Source organism: Pollicipes pollicipes, unplaced genomic scaffold (assembly GCF_011947565.3).
Source record: "Pollicipes pollicipes isolate AB1234 unplaced genomic scaffold, Ppol_2.1 Scaffold_2555;HRSCAF=2994_pilon_pilon_pilon, whole genome shotgun sequence".
Taxonomy (NCBI): Eukaryota; Metazoa; Arthropoda; class Thecostraca; order Pollicipedomorpha; family Pollicipedidae; genus Pollicipes; species Pollicipes pollicipes.
In genome coordinates, this window is record NW_023596136.1 from 36,043,111 (window position 1) to 36,064,346 (window position 21,236).

A 21,236-nucleotide genomic window follows, 5' to 3' on the forward strand; every position below is an offset into this window, starting at 1 on the left:
ACTTCTTACTCATCTTCCATTTTCACCACCCCAATAGTCATTTGATTTCTGTCCATGTCAAAATCTTGAATTATTCCTACTTTTCGTTTGCAAAGCAATGCACCATCCAACTTTCTCTGCATACACTCAGTTGAAATCCCGTGTTGCTAGTGTTTTTAATGCTAATGTTTTTGTTAACGTTTCTTTTGCTAACATTTCAAACAGGGTGCTGGCTCTGGCTCTAGTAGGCATGGTATTCTTTCATGGTGAATCGGCACAAACCTGGCTGGTTCAGAACAAAGTTCACATAAGAGTCAGCCTTGTTGATGAAAACCTGTTCTTCGTCATCCTTTTGTTTAGAAATTTGCCAGAGAGGTGCCCAATATCACGCGAGCGATTCAACATTACTTCGGGTTATAATGAAGCATGATATCCAGCACACTTGCTCCCTGGGCCGAGGGGATTCCCCCTGCACGATCTTGCCGCATGCAAGCAATGCCCTTCTGGGACGTTGGTTGCATCACTTTGACGCTGACATTGACTTGATCCTTGCTTATATCTGGGTATCTGCACACTGACATTGCGTGAGAAAACGGGTGTGGAAGCGTGCTGCAATATGGACTGTACAGCAACTGCGTAGTTACCACACGTGCAGGTTTGCAGCACAGCCTACGCGACTATTCGAGCTGTTTTGGCATTTGCGCGGGTGCGCAGGAAAACGCTCAGCCAGTGCTGAGTCCTTCCCCGCTTACCCAGCGCGGACGATCGATTCAAGTCTCAGAATCAGGCGGGCGTCCAGCGGGGCTCTGCTGGGTTCAGTTTGGCCGGGAGCAGCTCGACCCTCTTCCGGGCCCCAGCCTGAAACAGAACCCTGACGTATACACCAGAACAAGCGCTCGCGGCCACGCCGCCCATTGGTGTTCACGTGAAAACGCCATCGCTGATCTCCGCTGGTGAGCTCTCCTACAACGGCAGGCCCAGGCCTGACCCTTGCTAGGACCTCGGAGGGAGCGAATGCTTTGCGGTGGCAGACGCCGGGTCAGTCGTCCCACAATTTGCAATCCCACTGGTATCCAGTCAGCCATGTCTGGTTTTAGAGCCGTTGGGTTGTTGAAGTTGAACGTTCAAGTTATGCATCACCAGAAAATGAACGTAAAATATCTTCCAAAGGAGGGAGGCGTACCATGACCCATGACCCCGTGCTGCATTTGTGTCCGGCGTAGCGCGCCCAGCGTCGCATGAGGGTTCACTGAACGCCGAATAAGGCCATTCATCCAAAAAACTGTTCCCCCGAGGCGTCAGTCCACGTGGCGTCGGCTGGGCCCGTTTTTCTCCGCGTTTCGCCCACCACGCCAAGCCGACATCCACCACGAGCCGGCTGCGCCGAGATCGCGAATAGCGCCGCGGGGCGGAGAGCGACGAGAGGCGCGAATTCACCGCTGTGGGCCGTCGGCTCAGTCAGCGGCGGGACCAAAGCCAAGCCTTGGGCGGCGGACGGTGGTTAGGTGGCGGCGGGAAGGATCGAGGGTGCATATAGATCACGGAGCCATGCGAGCGAGCGCAGTCGGTGGGTTGGTAACGGATTGGGCGCGTGCCTCAGAGACACCTAAACCAGCACTATGCCGGCTTTCGAGATTGATACCAACGCCCCTGAGGCGAAGATCACGCCCGAGGTGGTCAAGGAGCTCACAGAGCTTCTCGCCGAGATGCTGGGGCTGGAAACCAAGGTGAGACGAATCGCTGCTTGAAAGAAACCCTGGGTGCTGCAACGTTGGTCGGCGCAACGGTCCACACGCGTGTCACGAGCACCCAACGTCGAATGCCCCTGTTGGAGCGCACCGACGTAGCTGGCGCTTCGTAACTCGTTGCTTGACCAATATTTCCGGTGCCCGTACAGCATGTGGGAAAATGAGAGAAACGAAAAATTTTTACGCGGACCGGCACGCCTTGGCGATTTGTTGCAGAACAGAATATTACAGAATATTATCAGAATTGGTTACACCCAAGGGCTACGCCCCTGCCACTTTCCAAGAGAGCTATAGGTGCAGTGTCGCCCACTGGCTCTGACCGGCTCCCCAGGCATGGGCGCACATCCTGTCAGCGGCCTCGAGCTTGCCGTAACTGTTGACGGCGTTCTTGGGGATTAGTTTTCGGTCGCATCACGCTGTTTATTGTGGTGCGGACTACGGCTTGCAACGTAAAACTTCCGCTTGCAGAACTATGAGTTCGGTGTTCTTGTGCCGAACGTTCGCGATTTCCAGTGTAAAAGGCACTAGGCGTTAGTTTAACGACGTTATCAAGCAAATATAAAGACATTCAGACATCTGGCCAACAAAAAGCCACAAGGGCTCATCGAGGTTGGCTTACGTCAGGCTCTGCAGACATCCTTGAAACTAAACTTAACCCATGACCTTCCTGAATTCAGGTATAAATGAGATCTTTTGAGCGACAGAACTGGTCCAAATTATTTTTAGATATGGCTAGAAAGGGACTTTCTATAACTTTGTTTGGCAGCCCACCCCAATGGCTCACTACAAATGACATCTGCCTACTGGTAGTTTTACTCCTACCTTTTGCTAACTGAAGCTGATTTCCTCGGCCTAAGTCTCGGCCTAATTTCCAGTGCTCCATGCAAATCTGCCTCGTGTATCCCTTTCATAATCTTGAATGCCCCTATGAGATCCCCCTCAAGTCTAGGGTATTTCGGCGTATACAAAGCAGAGGCCCTACAGGTATCCTTTTATAATAGGTCGCCAATCCCATTTATCATCATTGTTGTTTTTCGCTGTACTTTCTCCACCCTATCTTCATCTTCTTGGAAGCATGGGGACCTAGCCTGTACACCTCACTCTAGGTGTGGTCTGACATAAGTACAACTTTTGACAACATTCGTACTTTGGTAATGGGCCTTCCTGTTGATAAGTCCCAGCATCCGAAGTATCTTGCTCCTTTCTCCTACTTAATTTTTCAATATTTACATCCCGGAAAATCATTATCCCTGATCCTTTTTCTTTCTCGATCTGATCTTATTCCCGGCCTCCTAATTCATATCCGATGCCCTCACTACCAAAACTACCCAAATGCATCACCTTGCACTTATCATAGCTGAATTATAACTGGCGCAGAGAGCCCAGTTCACTAGTTCCTCTTAGTCAAGCTGAATTTGGTCCACCTGGTCGGTATTTTTTGACACCATTACCAATTTTGATATCATAAGAAAATTTCAGCACCCTCCTCTCTAATCCTGTCTGAATATTATTCACAATAATGATATAGAGCAAAGGGCTTTTTACAGACCAGTGGGAAACCCAACTCTCTACCAGCTCCCACTGAGATTTGGTACCATTAAGCATTACTCTTTGTTTCCTGTCTAGCAGTGTAGCCCTCGCCCAAACCAATAATTTTTTTCTCGATGCCATGCAATTTTAACTGGTACAGCAGAGGTTGGTGTGACATCTTGTCAGACGCCTCAGTAAAATTTAGATAAACAACATCCAAACTATTGCCTGTATCTATCTGACTAGTGACGTGCTCCATGTCACTAACCTAACCTAACTAACCTAACCTAACCTAAAGGAAAGGCTACCAGGAAGTAAACCCATGCGGGCTATCATTTGTGAATTGATGCCTAGATTTTATCAACTTGTGTCTATCTAAGTGTGGCTGAATGCTAGCCTTAATATATTTCTCTAGCATCCTACATACCATGGAGTTAAGGCTGACAGACCTGTAATTGCTGACGCTTCTTTTGGTCCCCTGCTTAAAAATAGGTGCTTAAGTGGCATTGTGCCAATCCTCGGGTACTTCTGAGAAACTCAATGACCTCTTGAATATTAACATAAGAGCGTGAACTTAAGCACTAACGCATCCACTCAGCACTCTATCATATACGTGGTCAGGTCTGGCCGCCTTATTGATCTTGATTCCCTTCAATCTATCCTTTACCCTCGGTCATCGTCAAATGCACAAGACTGCCTTCAGTCAGACCTTGCCTTTTACCAGGGAGATCACACACAGTCTTCTCTGTAAAAATGAAAAATACTGCTTACTAAGAGCATCTATAGCATCCCTGTCCTCGACTTATGCTTTTCCATCTTTCTCGAGAGGCCGGGAGAGGATCCCCTAAATTTGAATATGTGGGAGCTGAATAATTTTTTGAAGTCGCCAAAGCAAGTGTCCTCTGGCCGTATTTCTGACAATTCTTTGGCTGCGCCAATTTTCCTCCTTAGGTTTTTTTGTGGCAATCCTATACACCGCCCTGTTCCTTTCCGTGTCCCGCAATTTTTGCCTAGCATATGCCGCATTCTTCACCGCCATCAAATTACACACTATCTGTGCCAGTCATAGAGGCTTCCTTGAAATATTTTTCCCGCATTTTCTTGAAGGAAATGAATCTCTCCTGCCCTTTTTAAAAATTTCCTTTAACACTTCCCACATCTGATGTGCAGTGAGACCAGTAAGAATATGTTCCCACTAGTAGCTAGCAGGAAAGGATGTGAGCTCTTCAAATTCACCCCCAGCAAAATATGGAATACGAATATGATAAGCCTTAACTCAATGGCCTAGACGCTATGAAAACCTTACGATATTATGGTCACTGTTTCCCAGTGGTGCACCCACTGTCAGAGCATCTTCTCACCCTCCCCCTCATTAGTCATAACAAGATCCCAAACTTTATCCCCCCTAGTGGATGCGCGCACCAGGCGTTGAAGAAAATTTTCTTCAAAACAAGGATGTTTTTGTGACTGACAATTGGCCAAAATCTTTTTGGCTCACTGCTCGGCAATTTTCAATTTGCATTACCTAGGTGTTCTACATTTACCGTCCCATACAGAAACTACACAGAGTTAGTTTCCCTCCTTTTTCTTACTTAGATAGTATAATTTAGAGGATCTATTCTTTTATCTTCCTCTTTTTTGAGACACAAGCATTTTTTGGCGGGAACTATTTTGTTAGCTTGCCTGAAGGATACATTGGTACACCCTGCTCAGGACGTGTAAACCTTTCTCAGACAAGTTGAGTTCATCTCTCTGATACAGGTCTCTACAACTGAAAACTTGTCCCACTCGTCTACCAACGTGAGTTCCAGCTTGTCACAAAATTTCCCTACCCTAGTGTTGGCTGCCAGCGCCCCGGAGCTCTACTCAGGAGGGGCTCTGATCTTAGGCGGAATGCCTGTTACTATCTTCCTACCTTTGCTATGCCGTAGGGTGGCCAAAAGGGTTCTGTGATCCTTATTTACCTCCTCGTTATGCTCCAGCTCTACATTGTTTACTCCGACCCGCACAATGACTGCACTGGCCTGGTTTTTGCTGGTGACCTGCGCCACCACTGGCACTACGTCCTTGACCTTGGCTCCCGGCTTAGTAAAACATTTTCTTCCTTTCCTGCATGTGTAGAGAACCCTGTTTAGACACATCACTTGAGAGTCCTCTTATGTCGCAAGCCTTGGTTTAGCTGCACTTTCAACAACAGCTGCACTTTCTACATTTACACGCAAGGCCTTGATCCTCCATACCCTGCCATCTTCCATCGTTCATCGTCGTGAGTACAGCGCCCCCTCCTTTCTGCTATCCTGACCTACATCTGACCTATTCTCTTCAAGCCTGTCCTGCCTAGCCTACATCTGTGCCCGCGTTCCGCGGCCTGCGTCTGGCCTACCCTCTTTTCACCTGTCTTGTCTAGCATTAATATTCTGGAGTTCCTCGAGTGTATCTAAAACCTTACTCTTAACCTCCCCACACTAAATGACACCTTGGCCAACTCCTCTGTCTTACTGAAATCTAAGTATTCATGCCTATCCTTGACGATCTGTAGCCCCTCCCTCGGAACTACATATTCACTTCTGAGCTCTCTATCCACACTCCACACCTTTCCTAGCTCATCCCTCATGTTCGTGTTTTTTTTGGCTTAGCGATTTTTATCGGCCTTATACTGTCTAAAACGCTAACTATAAAACTAGTCAGACTGCCATTTGACAAACTGATGGCAGCTTAAACTAAAACGCAACTCGGATCACAAGAAAAACTAGTTTGCCAAAACATAAACTTTTTCTGCACGTGATCGTAAGCATAACTTGAAATATCGAATGCTGACAATTCAACACCTTTGATCTATGGTATATAACCAATGTCTTTGATTTCTCGTTTAACGAGTACCTACTGCTATACTGAGGGTCGATAGCTGTCAGCATTATAACTCCCGACTCATAATGCCGAAAAAGCAGGAGCTCAATATGTTCCCCATTTATATCAAGTGCTTATGCGACAACAAACTGACAGTTGCTTCCGTCCCATCCTCTGTTCTGCCCCATCCTCGACGTCGGGAGGCCATGTTTCGGTCAGTTATCAGCTGTTTAGACTTCGTCCACACGGTCGTCGTGTTGTTTACATTATGTTTGTGCTAACCTTGGTTTTACACTGCTGTTATTTGCCCTCACTGCAGAGCTGGGGCCATAGATCACATGGCTCAACTCGACAAACAGAGCGAAAAAAAATTGCAACACAGTTCAGAACATCTGGGTCACCTTTTTGCAGCACCAACACCTTATTAAAAGATACATGGACGACTGCATGGAACAAGCTCCACATGCTCTGCAGTTTATATTAAATGTGGGAGACACTTGAATTTCACCGCTTTATCGCACCCTGAACCAGAAGCATGCCTGGAAACATGTTTAGGCATTGGAATATACACATGTCTGGTTTCCGCACGCATCCCGAATGTATACAAACACCTTTTGAAGCGATCTTCATTGGCGTAGGTTCAGGGAAGGAATGAGAGGAGGTGTTAGCCTCACGGGTGAAATAAATGTTCGGACCATCGCTATTGTCTGGTCTGTCAGTACGTACAAAACGTTTCAATCAGTTCATTTCCCGGTCGCCTTTTGACGCTATTGAGTCCTGAGCGAAGGGCAAGATGGCGTTTGAATTTCAGCCACGTGGGCGTGACAACCCGCTTTCCGTCCTTGGAATTCCTGTAATTCGAATTGGGGTCTCTTGTTGCAAGTCCAGTGTTCGACCAGCTGAGCTAACCGGGAAGGACACCATACAACCAGGCAACAAGGCAGCATCGAGTCTGCATACGTCCCGAATAACTCAGTTGGAAGAGCACTGGACTAGCTGTCAGAAAACCCTGTTTCGAATCCCAGCGATGCCGATTAGATAGCTCATGCTATGACGCATACGTGGCGAAAAGTAAAATACCATCGGGTGACTCAACAGCTAAAGAAAACAAAAACGGAAAGAAAAAGTAACGCCTGATAGTGGGAAAAGTTCCAACGGGCGGACACGTGGTGTCCATACTAACACACCAGTCGAGGACGGTGGTCTCAACAGTTATGTAATCCGTGATATCCTCAGGTTCCATGGGAGCAGCTGTAAATTCTCATCCCCGACCGTTTGCGGTTGATGACAGAACGTGACTGATTGACGGTGATATCGGCTCTCGCCACACGATTGCTGCAAGACCATGTGCGATTGCAGAAGTGAGCGCTGAAATCCCATTCCCCAAACAAGAGCAGCACTCCGAAATCGTGGAACATACTAGCCTCGACATTTTCCTTTTTTTCTCTTCTTTACGTTACGCCGAGCCAGCTAGGAAGCTGACCCGACCGTAGCCTCCAACACGTATAAACCAAGCGGTTTCCCGTGACCCCTCTGACCCGTACCAACGACCGCGCGCGACCCACCGCCGCCGGATAAGCGTGTTCTCGCCGACGCGTTCTGGATACGCGCTAGGGCCCCTGACGCAGCCAGTGACGTTTGCATGGCCAGGCTCTGCCGGCGCGTTATGCAACATGTTGATATTCATGGCCAGCGCCGGCTGGTGGGGCGGGAGAGGCGGTCAGATGGAGGGACGGTTACATACACCGCGCAAGTGCAGGATCTGCACGTGCGCTGACGTCAGGCTGGAGTACGAGCTGTTGGGTGTACAGCGGTAGGGTGGGGGCGGTGCTCTTCACGGGTCGAATAAAGCCATCGGTATTCATGTGGAATGGGGGACTGGTTGGCTTGGGTGCAGACTTTGGGAGCATTTTAGGTATGGGTACCGGCATTGGTAAAACTTTTACGAAATGTCTGGTTGATGCCTAAAGAATGTTCCTGCACGGGTTTCATTTAGTCCTAATTGACTCAACTTACACCGCTTTTCGAATTATCAAAGGCAAAATAGTAAGGTTGGGTATACAATTCCCGGACATCTTTTTCATGGGTAAGATTTAAAGTGATGAAAAATCTGCGGTCGGGCCGGCAGCGAATGGGTATACTGATGAGGAATGGTTAGCAAATATGTATGGTTACAACCCCAGGGGTGGCGGGTGGATGGGGTAAAGGCATTATTATCAGTGATGGCCCCTGGTTGACGAGTTAATAGTTGAGAGCTAAAGTGCTGGAAAAAGTGCCATCGGGCCGGCGGCGAATGGGTACGCTGGTACGGAATGGGTGGCAAGTATGTATGGACACTGCCTCATAGGTAGCAGGTGGATGGGGTAAAGGCATTATTATCAGTGATGGTCCCTGGTTGACGAGTGAATCGGCTTAAAGTTCCGTGGCTTGGATCCTGTTATTTTCATGTGCCGACGTACTGATGTTTATTGCTGACTGGACGCATCGCCCGCATGCTAAGCGTGTTCCTTTACATCGTTTAAATATTACTCTGTGTAGCACATCATTGTTATACTCGTCCAACTTACACCACTGTTTTGCTGAGATATGATTGCGTGACTACGCATTATATGACTATATATGACTATATGACTACGCATTGCACGCCATGCCGAAGACGTTCTGTATGGGTCACGCCGCTGAGTCAGCGAACGACTTTTGTGCGTGATAGACGGGATCCAGCTTGCTATCAAATGCAGTCAAATGCACTTACCCTGTAGCGCAAATCATTAAATGAGCTAGGAGCTCACATTAGTTTCTTGTTCTAACAACAGCTCAATATTGTGGATATTTATTTACGATTCCTCCTGTATGGGCTGTCGATACTCGCGGACATTCGTGTGGTGCAGTCGTATGGTGAGGAGGAGTCCTCTTCGTTGGCCGATCGTCCATAAGTCATCAGCAATTACCGGAGAGCATGCAAGCCGACCAAGGGCGTATCCAGCACAGAACTTTGGAGGGTTCTGCAAGTTGCAGCGCCAGCTCCACGAAAGCCAAGTCGAAATACGCAAACTGCGTGCTTTGCTACCGTCTTGCAGGCTTGTCCAGCCATTCCGGAGGCTTCCCCGGGTCCGCCCCTGTGGCGGACTGCATCTTCCTGAGAGTTCGGCACAGACCGTGTGTGTGATGAGACCGACCGTGCGTGTGATGAGACCGACCGTGGTGTGACGGGACCGACCATGTGTGTGAGACCGACCGTGCGTGTGATGAGACCGACCATGTGTGTGATAAGACCGACTGCGTGTGTGACGGGACCCACCATGCGTGTGGCGGGACCGACCGTGCGTATGGCGGGACCGACCGTTAGTGTGATGGGACCAACCGTGTGTGTGACGGGACCGACCGTGTGTGTGATGAGACCGACCGTGCGTGTGATGAGACCAACCGTGCGTGTGATGAGACCGACCATGTGTGTGATAAGACCGACTGCGTGTGTGACGGGACCCACCATGCGTGTGGCGGGACCCACCGTGCGTATGGCGGGACCGACCGTTCGTATGATGGGACCAACCGTGTGTGTTTCGGGATCGACCGTGCGTGTGATGAGATCGACCGTGCGTGTGATGAGACCGACCGTGCGTGTGATGAGATCGACCGTGCGTGTAATGAGATCGACCGTGCGTGTGATGAGACCGACCGTGCGTGTGATGCGATCGACCGTGCGTGTGATGAGACCGACCGTGCGTGTGTTGAGATCGACCGTGCGTGTGATGAGACCGACTATGCGTGTGATGAGATCGACCGTGCGTGTGATGAGACCGACCGTGCGTGTGATGAGATCGACCGTGCGTGTGATGAGATCGACCGTGCGTGTGATGAGATCGACCGTGCGTGTGATGAGATCGACCGTGCGTGTGATGAGACCGACCGTGCGTGTGATGAGATCGACCGTGCGTGTGACGGGACCAACTATGCGTGTGATGTATGTTCGTAACAGTGGCCGCTGGTTCGCAGTATCTGACGGTGATCTTCCGTCCCAACCCGCGCATGATGTGGGCCGCCACGCCGGAGCCCTGCGCCGTCTGCCGTCTCACTGCCATCAACAACGTCAACGAGGAAGCCAACCGGAAGTACACAGAGAAGGTCTTCAAGTTCATGAACGACAAGTTCGGCATTCCTGGAGACAGGCGAGTTGATGAAGATCATTACCGTTAGTGACTTAATCGGTATAGTGGGATAGTCTACAGTTTGTGCCAGCACCGAACGCCGCAACTACCGCGACCTTCTCCAACAGGTTAAGCCCCTAAGCATGTTGCATAATACTTGTCGGTATCTTTGGTTACACAGTCACATTGTCGTACCTGCGTTCCACCACACGCTGCATTCGCTATGCTATGCTACACTGTATTTCATTTCATGTAGCATTGGGGAACATTCTATCCCGTTTGCATCGAAGGCCAACAAGGTTCACACTAAAGAAACGTATAGTGTTTTATCTGTAACTGTAAAATACTAGCTGTGCCACACTTGTATCGTGCCAGGGCGAGGCTCAATGTAAGCTCATTTACATGGGTGTTCGGTAGCGGTCAATTGCGGGGAGTTCGCGGAAGGGCGTAACTGGGCTGTGCTAGCGGAATGTTCATTGTCTCTCGTTCATCAAGCGGGGCTTAATCAACCTCGGCGTTCCATTTCATTGTTGGAGCCCCGGCAACACCGTGCCGCCGCTGTGAGTCATGTCCCATGAAAAGGCACCGTGTTTCGCTTTGATTTTGGAATTCAGCAATCGTGGATGACACGAATATCACACATTTACGTGCTGTCAAGGCGTGTCTTTACACGAAGAACACTGTTCATATGAAGCTGCGAATCGTGCCTTATTTTTAATTGTCTCATTGATTAATAGTGTTTAAATACCACCGTTAGCGCCTCTCGTGCGACCAGGTCAGTGCTACTTCCCATGCCTGACCGATGTAAGCCTCAATGACCTGTGGTTTAGCACTGGACGTCTAACTCACGTATTACATATGCATATCTCGGTCGCCACTTTTCAACTATGTCCACTGATGCCATTTAAACGTTGTGCTAATTGAAAAGCGGAGAATGACACCACACGCTAAGCACTGTCCGCGTAAAAGGCTAGTTGAAGTGATCGCACGACATTGCAACACGAATGTGCTTTTGAAAAGCCAGTAAGCATAGTACAGTTATATCGGCGTAGTGACCTGAAGAGCAGGAACCGGTGTAAAACACTCTTTGGGGGGGGGGGGGGGGGGAGCGGGGGCGGGCTGGCACCAGAATACTATACTACAGTTCACTGAGCCAGATCGACAACTTACGAAAACGATCCGTATCAACGGATGTCGGAAACGCTGAAAGCGCACACCGAGCTGTAATTATGCACATTAATGTGGATCGATATGCATATATATAGTGCCAGTGTAGCAGTGCCAGTCCCGGCCACCCGGCCGCAAACAGCCGGTTGGCAGCACGAGTCCTGAGGTGCAGGTGATTACGCTTGTATCACACTGCACGCGGGGCTCGGGTTGTGAAACTGACAAACAAGGCAGCAACAAGGCAACTACTGCCACCTTTCTCTATCGTCGCCGAAGATAGTGGCGTGCGCGACATTGGTGACCCCGACGTGATCTACCAACGCATCAACTGAAGATGGCCAAAAGTAAGCCAGACAGTGCGACGATCAACCACGGAATACGACAAAACCGTTGTTTACCAAGATCTATCTGATTTTTATCAATGCTGAATGTAGTCCTGTCCAATCACAGCAGTGTTCAAATGCTCGTCTAATTAAGGACCTTATGACGCTAATTTTGTAGCGTCGAGGACACTGACAGTCAGCATATATGCATGTATATATATATATATATATATATATATATATATATATATATGTGTATAACTATATATATATATAACTATATATATATAACTATATATATATATATATATATACACCGAAAACAGACTACAACGGACGGTGCTTAAATGCTGACAGTGAGTGTCCTCGACGCTACAAAATTAGCGTCATAAGGTAATTCATTAGACGAGCATTTAAGCACTGCTCTGATTGGACAGGACTTCATTCATAATTGATAAGAATCGGACAGATCTTGGTGAACAACGGTTTTTCAAAATTCGACGTTGAAAACAAAATGCAACGATATATGAAAAGACACCTTGACAGCAAACCAACACAAGACATTCAACCAACCGTTAAACTCTTTTATCAAAATCAAAGGCCATCTGCCCACAAACGAGGCGAAAAAAACTTTACGGGAAATTATCTCACGACATGTTAAAGGCAAAACGCCTCCAAAATAGACATCGTCATTTATTTCCGTAATAAGAAGGTATATAACTTTCTTATGAGAAACAGCCCAGACAAACCCGACAAACTGAAATGCACCAATGTAGTGTATCAGTTCAAATGCAACATCGAAGGCTGCAAACTTCGTTCCATACACTACATTGGTGTAACCACGACGACACTCTCACGACGCCTGACAGTGCACCTACGTGACGGGGCATCTCTGGACCACATGATACACGAACACGATATGACATTGACCCGACAACAACTGACAGACAACACTGACATTTTACGGACGTGCAATGACAGAAGACGCCTTTTAAATTTGGGAAAGCATATTCATTAGCGAACTATCTCCGGCCCTTAACGGACAAATTATTATACAACTCTTGAACTATTAGGTGGTGGGCCGTGAGCACCATTGATGTGATTGTGGCAATAGTGTTCTCATTGTGTCTTTGTAGTGTTCCCATTATGATTGTTTCTTATATGTATCAAGGTGAAAATAGGATTCCGTCTTACTTCCATTAGTTATGCTTCATTTATGTTTCCCGTACCAGAAGATGTTTTCCCACAGAAGCGCACAATTTTTTTTTCCTTTCGAACTCAAAGCTTATTTCTTGTGCCATTTATTCTTCTCCGACGATGATATAGGATCTTGAAACTTTAGAATGTAAGGAGCGATGAATATACGAGTAAATTTATGCGAAACATCTTTAATCTCAGCAATGATGCCAGGTCAAAGGCGCGGAAACTAGAATGATGCGTCAAGAAGCTCGTCATTGTTGAGTCAGCAGTCATTTTTAATCAAATATATATATATATATATGTATATATATATATATATATATATATATATATATATATATATATATACACGTAGATACCTTGATGCGTGCGCGAGCTCATTCCTGCAGCCAAACTTGATTTTTCAACAACCGAATGTGATGCTTGCGTCGCTGTTTATGGATGTGTAGCAACTGCCACGTTCTTGGAAAAAGTCGGTATAACATCGCATATGTGAGGCGTGACCTATTTCTCCACACGCGTCAGACGAGGGATCGGTAGGAAACCATTTCAATTTGCACCATAATCAAGCATAAGCCGATTAAGCTTGCCGATAATTTATTATGCTATATTTACCTTAAACCTATAAGCCGACGACCGATTCATAGTTCAATGTCTAGGAACTCAATTTTTCCTACCCCATTTCCTCAGGTTCCCGTGGTTGAAGGCTGTTTTATTTATGGTCCTGATAGCTAATCATAGCACGTTTATGAGCTCATCTCGAACGGGTAGTTGATCGCCCTGCGAATTAAACGGTCTGTTCTGTAACTAGATGAGTTCATCATGTAACTAGATCATCCATTATTTTGTCATGAACGCGTTGCCATGGAATAGCACACAACCGGCTTGCTTCTGTGCTACGGAAAAAGTGTAATGGTTGCAAAAATTGTTGTGTGTTTGCATGACGACATTTGGATCAGAGTTCTACTAAGGGTCGCTTACTGTAGGAACCCTACCCGCCATATAGCATGAAAGTATTACTGAAGGGGCCCGATCCTGGTATGGTAGGGCAAAACTGGATAACTGCTCTGCTGAGAGATCGCAACGTGCTACGTAGTGCCGTGTTGTCACCCTTGTCTCCGTCTGGCATCTTGCTCAGCTGCTTGGAGGTGTTTGGAGGCTTTGCGCAAGTATGCCGCATTCCGCGCCCCCTCCCCCTGCGTTGTGGTGTTGTCTGGAAACCATCTGCGTGGTGAACTGAGGGCGCCGCCGACAGACGTCCTTGCCGGCGGTCACTGACGCGACCCATCTTGCAGGATGTACGTCATCTTCTTCAACCCCGCCAGCACCCACGTCGGCTTCACGGGTCGCCTGTTCTCCGACCTGATGCGATAGGGTGTCGGCGCCGCAGGAGGCGGTCTGCCGCCACGCGAGGGAACACCGCCGTCGTGACACTGCACGATCGATGGCGTCTCCTGCGACACGGGGCTGCGCGTGCGGTGGGGGCGCGGTGGCACTCCGGCGCATCGCACACTGCCTCCGAACTGTACCATCGCGCACTGCCTCCGATCTGCACGGCAACGGAGGCCTCTCCTCGTTCGCGTCGTCACTCCGCGCCTGTGTGTAAAACGTTTACACCCTTTAGTCTGCTCCTAGATGCGTTGTACTTTGTAATTAGGTAGGATGCGGGACATCCTTCAGCTTGAATCGATACTTGCATCAGATGTAGGTGTAGAAATTACCCATAAGATGTACTTTAATGGCGGAATACTTAGGGTGTTAAGCACTGCTCTGTTCGCCGTTGCCTCTCACTGCCATGTTCCCAAACGCATATTTTAAATACATATATGATGCACCAACCGTGTTATATTCCGTTGTGAGTGGCTGATAGTTGTGAACTATCGTCACTTGTCAGCTTGGAAACGTCCTGTGAAAATATATCCATCGTTCCTTACCAAACCCCTCCAAACGCACAGCATAGGCAAAAGGCTGACTGAATCCGGTCGGCCTAGGTCTAAATTTTCATGCGAGAATTTCGAATGGCGACACTGATTATTTCCTTCCTGTAATGTGCCTACAGAACCTAGCATCGTAAAACTGTTTGTCCGTTAGTTTAGGACACTTGCGCTCTCTTTTCCAGATGGCTGAGCCATCCTACCGTTGAGCAAATTAATTGTGTTATACTTCATCGCTTAAGCCTGTTTCGGAGTTGGTTCTAGACTTGTGGTGGACAACTAGACTTGGCTTTATTTTACCTTTGAATTTATTTGGTTTGAGGCGTTTTGGCCCCTGTAGACCATTCCATGCCCTGAAAAAGCTACCGCTTCGTGTAAACTTTGTAGGCATAGGAGTGAAGGACTGCATGCAAAAAGTAGCTGATCAGTGATGTTCAATGACGTCTCGGACTCCGGTGTCACTTTCCCCAAACGCACACGCAGCAATTGACAAGAGCCGGCCAGAGTAAGCTGCCTCGGCGCGGTCCGTGAGTCACCCCGTCGAGAGGTGTTCAACACGAGGACACGGGAAACTCGCCGCGAGCTTGCACTAACTCGGTGACCGGCGCCGCGAAGGTCAGAGACGCGACCAAAGTCCAGCCGCGGAGGGCGAGCGCACTGTCAATGAGGCCACAATCGCGGAGATAGGCTCAGCTCGGCTGGCCAGTTGGCACGTCGTCGGTGACGAGAACGCTTTGGGTTTGCCACGGACGCTTGGAGAAAACGCCATGCCGGTTTCGAGATTGACACGAACGTCGCCGAGGCGAACATCACGCCACAAGTGGTCATGGAGCTCACAGAGCTGCTTGCTAAGCTCCTGGGGCTGGATGTGAAGGTGAGATAGCTCGCTGTGTACCGCAAGACCGTTCTCGCTGAAACGACTCGTGCCAAAAGAGCTACGAGCACTCTAGCTACTTATAACAACTCCCGGTGGAGCTAGGTAAGATACAGCGTATCTTGCCTGGCTCCATTTGGCGTTATTTATTCCTAAGAATCCATTTTTTTGTTGTAATGTGTTAACATGTACAATATTGCATGCAGCTGGGCTAAAAACTCATATCACTGGATAAACTAATTGTTGTCTAACTCAGTGACTGAAAGCCGAGATTTCGCCTCATATCTTACTGATGGCCGTTTTTTACTGGCTTTTACAGCAATGTTTGAATGCATTTCGACGTAAAAACGTGTTCTAATCCGTTCACTTCCCCTCAACATTCCCACAACACTCACTGAATCGTTCCATGCGCGTCCGACAGGATACGTACTGCGCATATCAAGTATGTAATTCGATTTCGATGCTCTTATCCGAAATCTTTGTCGCCTTTCGTGCCTGACCCTGACAGCGCGCAAGACTCAGAAATATTGCGGATGGCCATCTCATACAGTTCCTTTCCTTTCGATCCGACTCATGCCCTTCGTTCAGATGACCCGACCGTGGATAAACATACACTGCAGCCGGCAGCGTTTATGTAGCCTGCACTCTGCAACCCGTTACATAACTTGTTAACATTCGCATGCGCAGCTCTGGAACTGAAACGCTACCAGCTTCGCTTGAATTGCAACGGCTGTCATCAACCTTTAGACTCTATCTTCACAAAACAGTCACCGATTTTCGTATGGACATCGTATTCCCGATCATTTATTAAGCAGGGCCAATTGCTTGTGAGCTGAATCCACCACGTCAATTATATTTTGACTAGGGCCCTGTATTGTGCGGGATTTCGAAGAGATCTTTTCCGTGTCATACATCCCCGCGGCAGAGCAGCACTGCGCCAGGTTAGCACTCCTGGTCAGTTTCTAGCTCTCTCTCTCTTCTCTCTCTCTCTCTCTCTCTCTCTCTCTCCTCTCTCTCTCTCTCTCTCTCTCTCCTCTCTCTCTCTCTCTCTCTCTCTCCTCTCTCTCTCTCTCTCTCTCTCTCTCTCTGACCAGTTTCTAGCCCTCTCTAGCCAGGGTCCTGTTCCTAGCTGATCCAGATCATCGAGCCAAATAGATCACTGTCATGATTGGAATCCACGCGCCAGAAGGCTAGCAGCCCTGCCATCCCATTTGCTTGGCCCAAGTGACGACGATTAATCATTTTGCTCTCAACGTCACTTTGTACGACGGCCATTATATTTTTCGTCTGTGTGTGGCAAGTGTTGGAATGAAAAAACATTGTCATGTTGGCTTCAAAATTAATGCCCCGCGATACATACCAGATTATGCTTAATGACCCGAATACAAGTGGCATGTCCATCCGATGGGAACATTCTTCACGATCGTTCCAAATAATCTTTTGCCACATGATCCAGGTAGACAAGCGACGGGATCCAGCCCGAGGACGCGTTTGGCTCGGAAGGTCGGGACAGTGTCATTGTTTTATCCCCCTTTTTGCCCATATTTTACAGTACATGACGGTGATCTTCCGTCCCAACCCACGCATGATGTGGGCTGGTACGCCGGAGCCCTGCGCCGTCTGCCGCCTCACTGCCATCCACAACGTCAACGAGGAGGCCAACCGAAGGTTCACTGAAAAGGTGTTCAAGTTCATGAACGACAAACTCAACCTGCCTGGAAACAGGTGAGGGCAATAGGGTTTACAGCGTAACTAAAAAACGGCTAGATGTCTCTTCAAATGTATTATTAGCCCACCTTCACTAGCTCGATCTCGGTGATGTAACCACCTGCGGTTTTTCGAGGATACCCTGAAGTTAAAGATATCGTCAGGGTACGGAGATGCGATATCGTTCTCAAAACTAAGCACGGTAAACATACAAAATATTGACGATGGAAGGCGCGCTGCTAACCCTGCATGCCCTCCGTCATATCGTCTAATGATTCAAAATGTGGAGAGGATTTGTGTCGTACTTTGTTAAAGCCCATGAACCTTACACCGGCTACGCAAGGGCAACGTCGTCCCTTGTAAAATATTGAAGATGACGTCATTCTAATGGTGACGCTAGTCCATTCGTCTCAAGGGCGCTTCAGGTCACATTTTGGAAATCACTTATATGAAGCTGGTAAGCATGAGATCATCGAGTGTTATGTCTTGTAAGGTCATGAAATGATTCCGTCCCCTTCATACCGTCCCCATGCTGCCCTCTTGAAATGGATGACGGTATGCTTTTGTCTGCTACAGCAGAACACTTGAAATAAACTATGAAGTGACGTAAGTTAAGGCCGTGGTGCCTATTGATCCTTTTAAAGCTCTGCTCCGGCACATCGAGCGTGGAATAGGTGAAACGGTGGCAATGCCTCCAAAGCTAGAGAGGTCAAGCCTTCCTGACTGGAAGTCTTAGTCACCTGGCCATCGTGTACAAGCATACTGGAAGGACAGTCAATCCGAATGGAAACTAATACACACCAACTAGCCAAAACCACTAAACCGCTACCTACTTTGACTACCACTGCACTGAGCTCGCGTCGTGTTCACGAGCAAGGCCACAGGCTGAGCGTCTTACTTGAACAGCGATGAAGTTCAAACTTGAGCTGGGCCCAGCCGTGCTGACAGGCTCACTTAAGACTAATTTCGCTACAACTACCGATTGCCAGGCGCTGCCCTGCTGATACGCTCACCAAAGGCCAATATCGCTGCAACCACGCATTGCAGTATCATGAAGTACATCGGGAACAGTAAACGTCATCCTTTAAACAAGCTGCATGGATTCTAGAACGTTCACACACGAGCCGTTTGATCAGAACTGTGTTCCCGCAGCATAACACTGTGAGCAAAGTTTGCCAACCCAACTTCCTTTCCCTTAAGATGAACACGGAAATCGTACGAACTCCTTTTGTAACAACAGACGTTGGAGCCAATGTTCAAAGCCGGGTACGAACGCCTGAGCGCGAGCCACACATCAGCCGGCTTTTGAGCGCCGCGGAAGATTGATGTGGGATCTCGGCAGCCGGAACGCGCAACAACGCGATCACTGGGGTAGAAGCTCACAGTGCTGTTTGTTGCCAGCATGCGGCACAAAGGCCTCGTTGTTCGGGTCCGTCTGGCGGCGTGACATGTTTGTATGCAACGGTATGCGCCCAGCGCAAGCTCTGATCACACCGCCACTCGAGCAAACCGCTCATGCAACATTTTTTTTTTAGAGACTTCTCCCTAAACAATTTGTACGAAGCATTTATTTACAAAACATTTGTACAGTCGATCAGCCACAGAGTATTTCTGAGGAGCATTGGCGTCTTCCGATCACGTAGCTTATGGGGGTCTAACTCGTGGATGGGGTTAACGTTCCTTACTCCGTCCAGCACTGTCCCCACCTCCTCCCCCGTCGGGCTGGCGAGGCCTGGTCATGGCGTGCCGCTGTCGCAGGGTAAGGGGACCACACAAGTCTCCTGATCGCACGCAAACGAAACACGCCAGAGCCAGTGCGGTATCAGGTAGCGCAGCACTACGTCAGATGATTCCGTTGAATAATGATGCAATGAATGACTGATGTGTCGAGTAACGGTGGAGGATGCAAAATGGGCAACGTTCAGCCCTTCAACTGTTTTAATATCATTAAAGTCATGTGAGCTGTGACAGCAGGAAGAACGGCATAGCGCAGATTTCTGTAAATCATACCCTGATCGTAGCCCATCAGTAGGCGTGACGTGTGACGTCAAACAGGTCATACAGTCAAGTCTTGCGCGCATAGCCTCACCCTGCTTTTCCAAGAACTAAGCATGCTATGACGAAGCAAAACCACATTGATAATGCTTGGCAAGTTGTATTAAATCACGGTTGATATGATTTAAGGTGCCAGCATGTTTCATCAAGGGCTTAGAAATATTTCAGCATACTTATGTGGTACATTTATTTGACTTAGATCATGGCTTGCCCTTTGTCATATCACACTTTTACTTATTACGATAACGTCTAGTAACTCAGAGAAAGATGGTTAAGACTGGAATATCATACCATCAAGCGTTCACGATCGGGACTAACACGAATATTGGCCGACACGAATTTGGGAAGGGATCATCAACCGTGACATACGAGACTTACAGCGTTTCAACTGTCACAGATTGTGTGAAATGTTTAAAACCTCAGATCGCACAACAATTTTAGCATCAGGCGTTTATGGGCTCCGAAAACGAAATTCTAGGAAATCCCGAGAAACCCCGGACCTCTTTAGGCCCCCCTCCACTGTGGTAGCGTTAGTGCCCGGATGCCATTGCTTCTCCCTCGTCTAGTCGCATCTCTCAGATCCTGTCATTAATCCATCACGTTTTGTTTTGCAGGATGTATATCCTCTTCTACAGCCCTGCCGCCAACCACGTGGGCTTCACTGGACGCCTGTTCTCCGACCTGAAGCTGTAGAGTCGCTGTCACCGTTCCACAGATGGTCCTTCAATACCACGTACAAGGAGACCAGCAACACATGCAGATGCTCTCGTCTGCTGTGTTCCGCGTCATGTACCGTCTTTGTCACCTGTGATGCGTTGATGTTCGGAATGACGCGGGCAGTTATGAAACGTTCTTCGCTGTCTCTCATCGGTGCCACACCTGCATTCTTTGGTACCCCGTCTTCAGTGCGTTGAGATTAGACGTAATCGAACGACTTCTGGTTTGCTTTATATATTCACTGCTGTTTTCGTTGAAACCTGAAACGTCGCACTCTTCCAGTGAGGGCGTAACTCGTGGGTCCAACCAACGAATTTCTGGTTATTTTTAGCCGACGTCCTGATCTGGCGCAACTGATGGAAGTCAAATTTGTGTCCGGGTTCTTGTGGTACTGATTTTTAGCTGCAATGATTGTTACCCATTTTTGCCATTGCATTCTCAAGCTGAATCAAATATCTGAAACTTAAAACGTTGGTGTGTGTCTCTGACGAACAGAACGGTACTGTTGCCGTTTTTGGCGCAAGCGCTCCACTCAATTTCCACCGAAGCGAGGTTTTTCGTTTGCGAGCCAGGAGCTGAGATGAAGCTAAAGACACCGTCTCGCCGTCAGGGACATATGGGAAGGGTGTCTCAGCAAGCAGATACCACGCAATATTGCGCGTAATTATCATGCAATGCCACGTTTGAAGCATCCTACCACTCCATTGAAAAAGAGTTTTGGTGGGACCCGCCTGCTTTTTCAAGGGTACCCATAGAAGAGTTGGATTGTTTACATAGCACTTCTCTCTGGCTGAGTGAGTGCATCTTTTGTCGTCGGGCTTCAAAGTTTTAATTTCCTGTCACGTACATTTATTTTTTAAAGGTAGCTCAGTAGAGACTAGCTTAAGTAATTGTCTGGAAACTGTGGAAGCGTCATGTGATGATGGTCAAGGAAACTTCCCCTCCGGGACACGGTGTTCATTGCTGTGTGCTCTGCATTGTCTCGTATCGTGGTTTTGAAGGCGTGAAGT

At 48.2% G+C, this 21,236-nt stretch overlaps 2 protein-coding genes across 2 annotated transcripts; both read left to right on the plus strand.

The window, feature by feature from the left end:
- The first annotated feature begins 1,559 nt into the window (after positions 1–1,559).
- On the plus strand, positions 1,560–14,777 carry LOC119109362 (macrophage migration inhibitory factor homolog). The gene is made up of 3 exons (XM_037232978.1): positions 1,560–1,706; positions 10,098–10,270; positions 14,235–14,777. The coding sequence occupies exons 1-3, from the start codon at positions 1,599–1,601 to the stop codon at positions 14,311–14,313; spliced, it is 360 nt and encodes a 119-aa protein (XP_037088873.1). The 5' UTR covers positions 1,560–1,598; the 3' UTR covers positions 14,314–14,777.
- Positions 14,778–15,655: 878 nt separating this feature from the next.
- On the plus strand, positions 15,656–20,699 carry LOC119111040 (macrophage migration inhibitory factor). Its single transcript, XM_037234869.1, has 3 exons — positions 15,656–15,747; positions 17,300–17,472; positions 20,124–20,699. The coding sequence occupies exons 1-3, from the start codon at positions 15,700–15,702 to the stop codon at positions 20,200–20,202; spliced, it is 300 nt and encodes a 99-aa protein (XP_037090764.1). The 5' UTR covers positions 15,656–15,699; the 3' UTR covers positions 20,203–20,699.
- Positions 20,700–21,236: the final 537 nt, after the last annotated feature.

Bases quoted from the DNA above. Each gene is read 5' to 3' on its own strand.
- LOC119109362 (XM_037232978.1), top strand. From the start codon at position 1,599: ATGCCGGCTTTCGAGATTGATACCAACGCCCCTGAGGCGAAGATCACG. The intron at 1,707-10,097 runs GTGAGACGAATC...GCTGGTTCGCAG, and splicing joins TGCTGGGGCTGGAAACCAAG to TATCTGACGGTGATCTTCCG. The intron at 10,271-14,234 runs GCGAGTTGATGA...CCCATCTTGCAG, and splicing joins TTCGGCATTCCTGGAGACAG to GATGTACGTCATCTTCTTCA.
- LOC119111040 (XM_037234869.1), top strand. From the start codon at position 15,700: ATGGAGCTCACAGAGCTGCTTGCTAAGCTCCTGGGGCTGGATGTGAAG. The intron at 15,748-17,299 runs GTGAGATAGCTC...CATATTTTACAG, and splicing joins TCCTGGGGCTGGATGTGAAG to TACATGACGGTGATCTTCCG. The intron at 17,473-20,123 runs GTGAGGGCAATA...TTTGTTTTGCAG, and splicing joins CTCAACCTGCCTGGAAACAG to GATGTATATCCTCTTCTACA.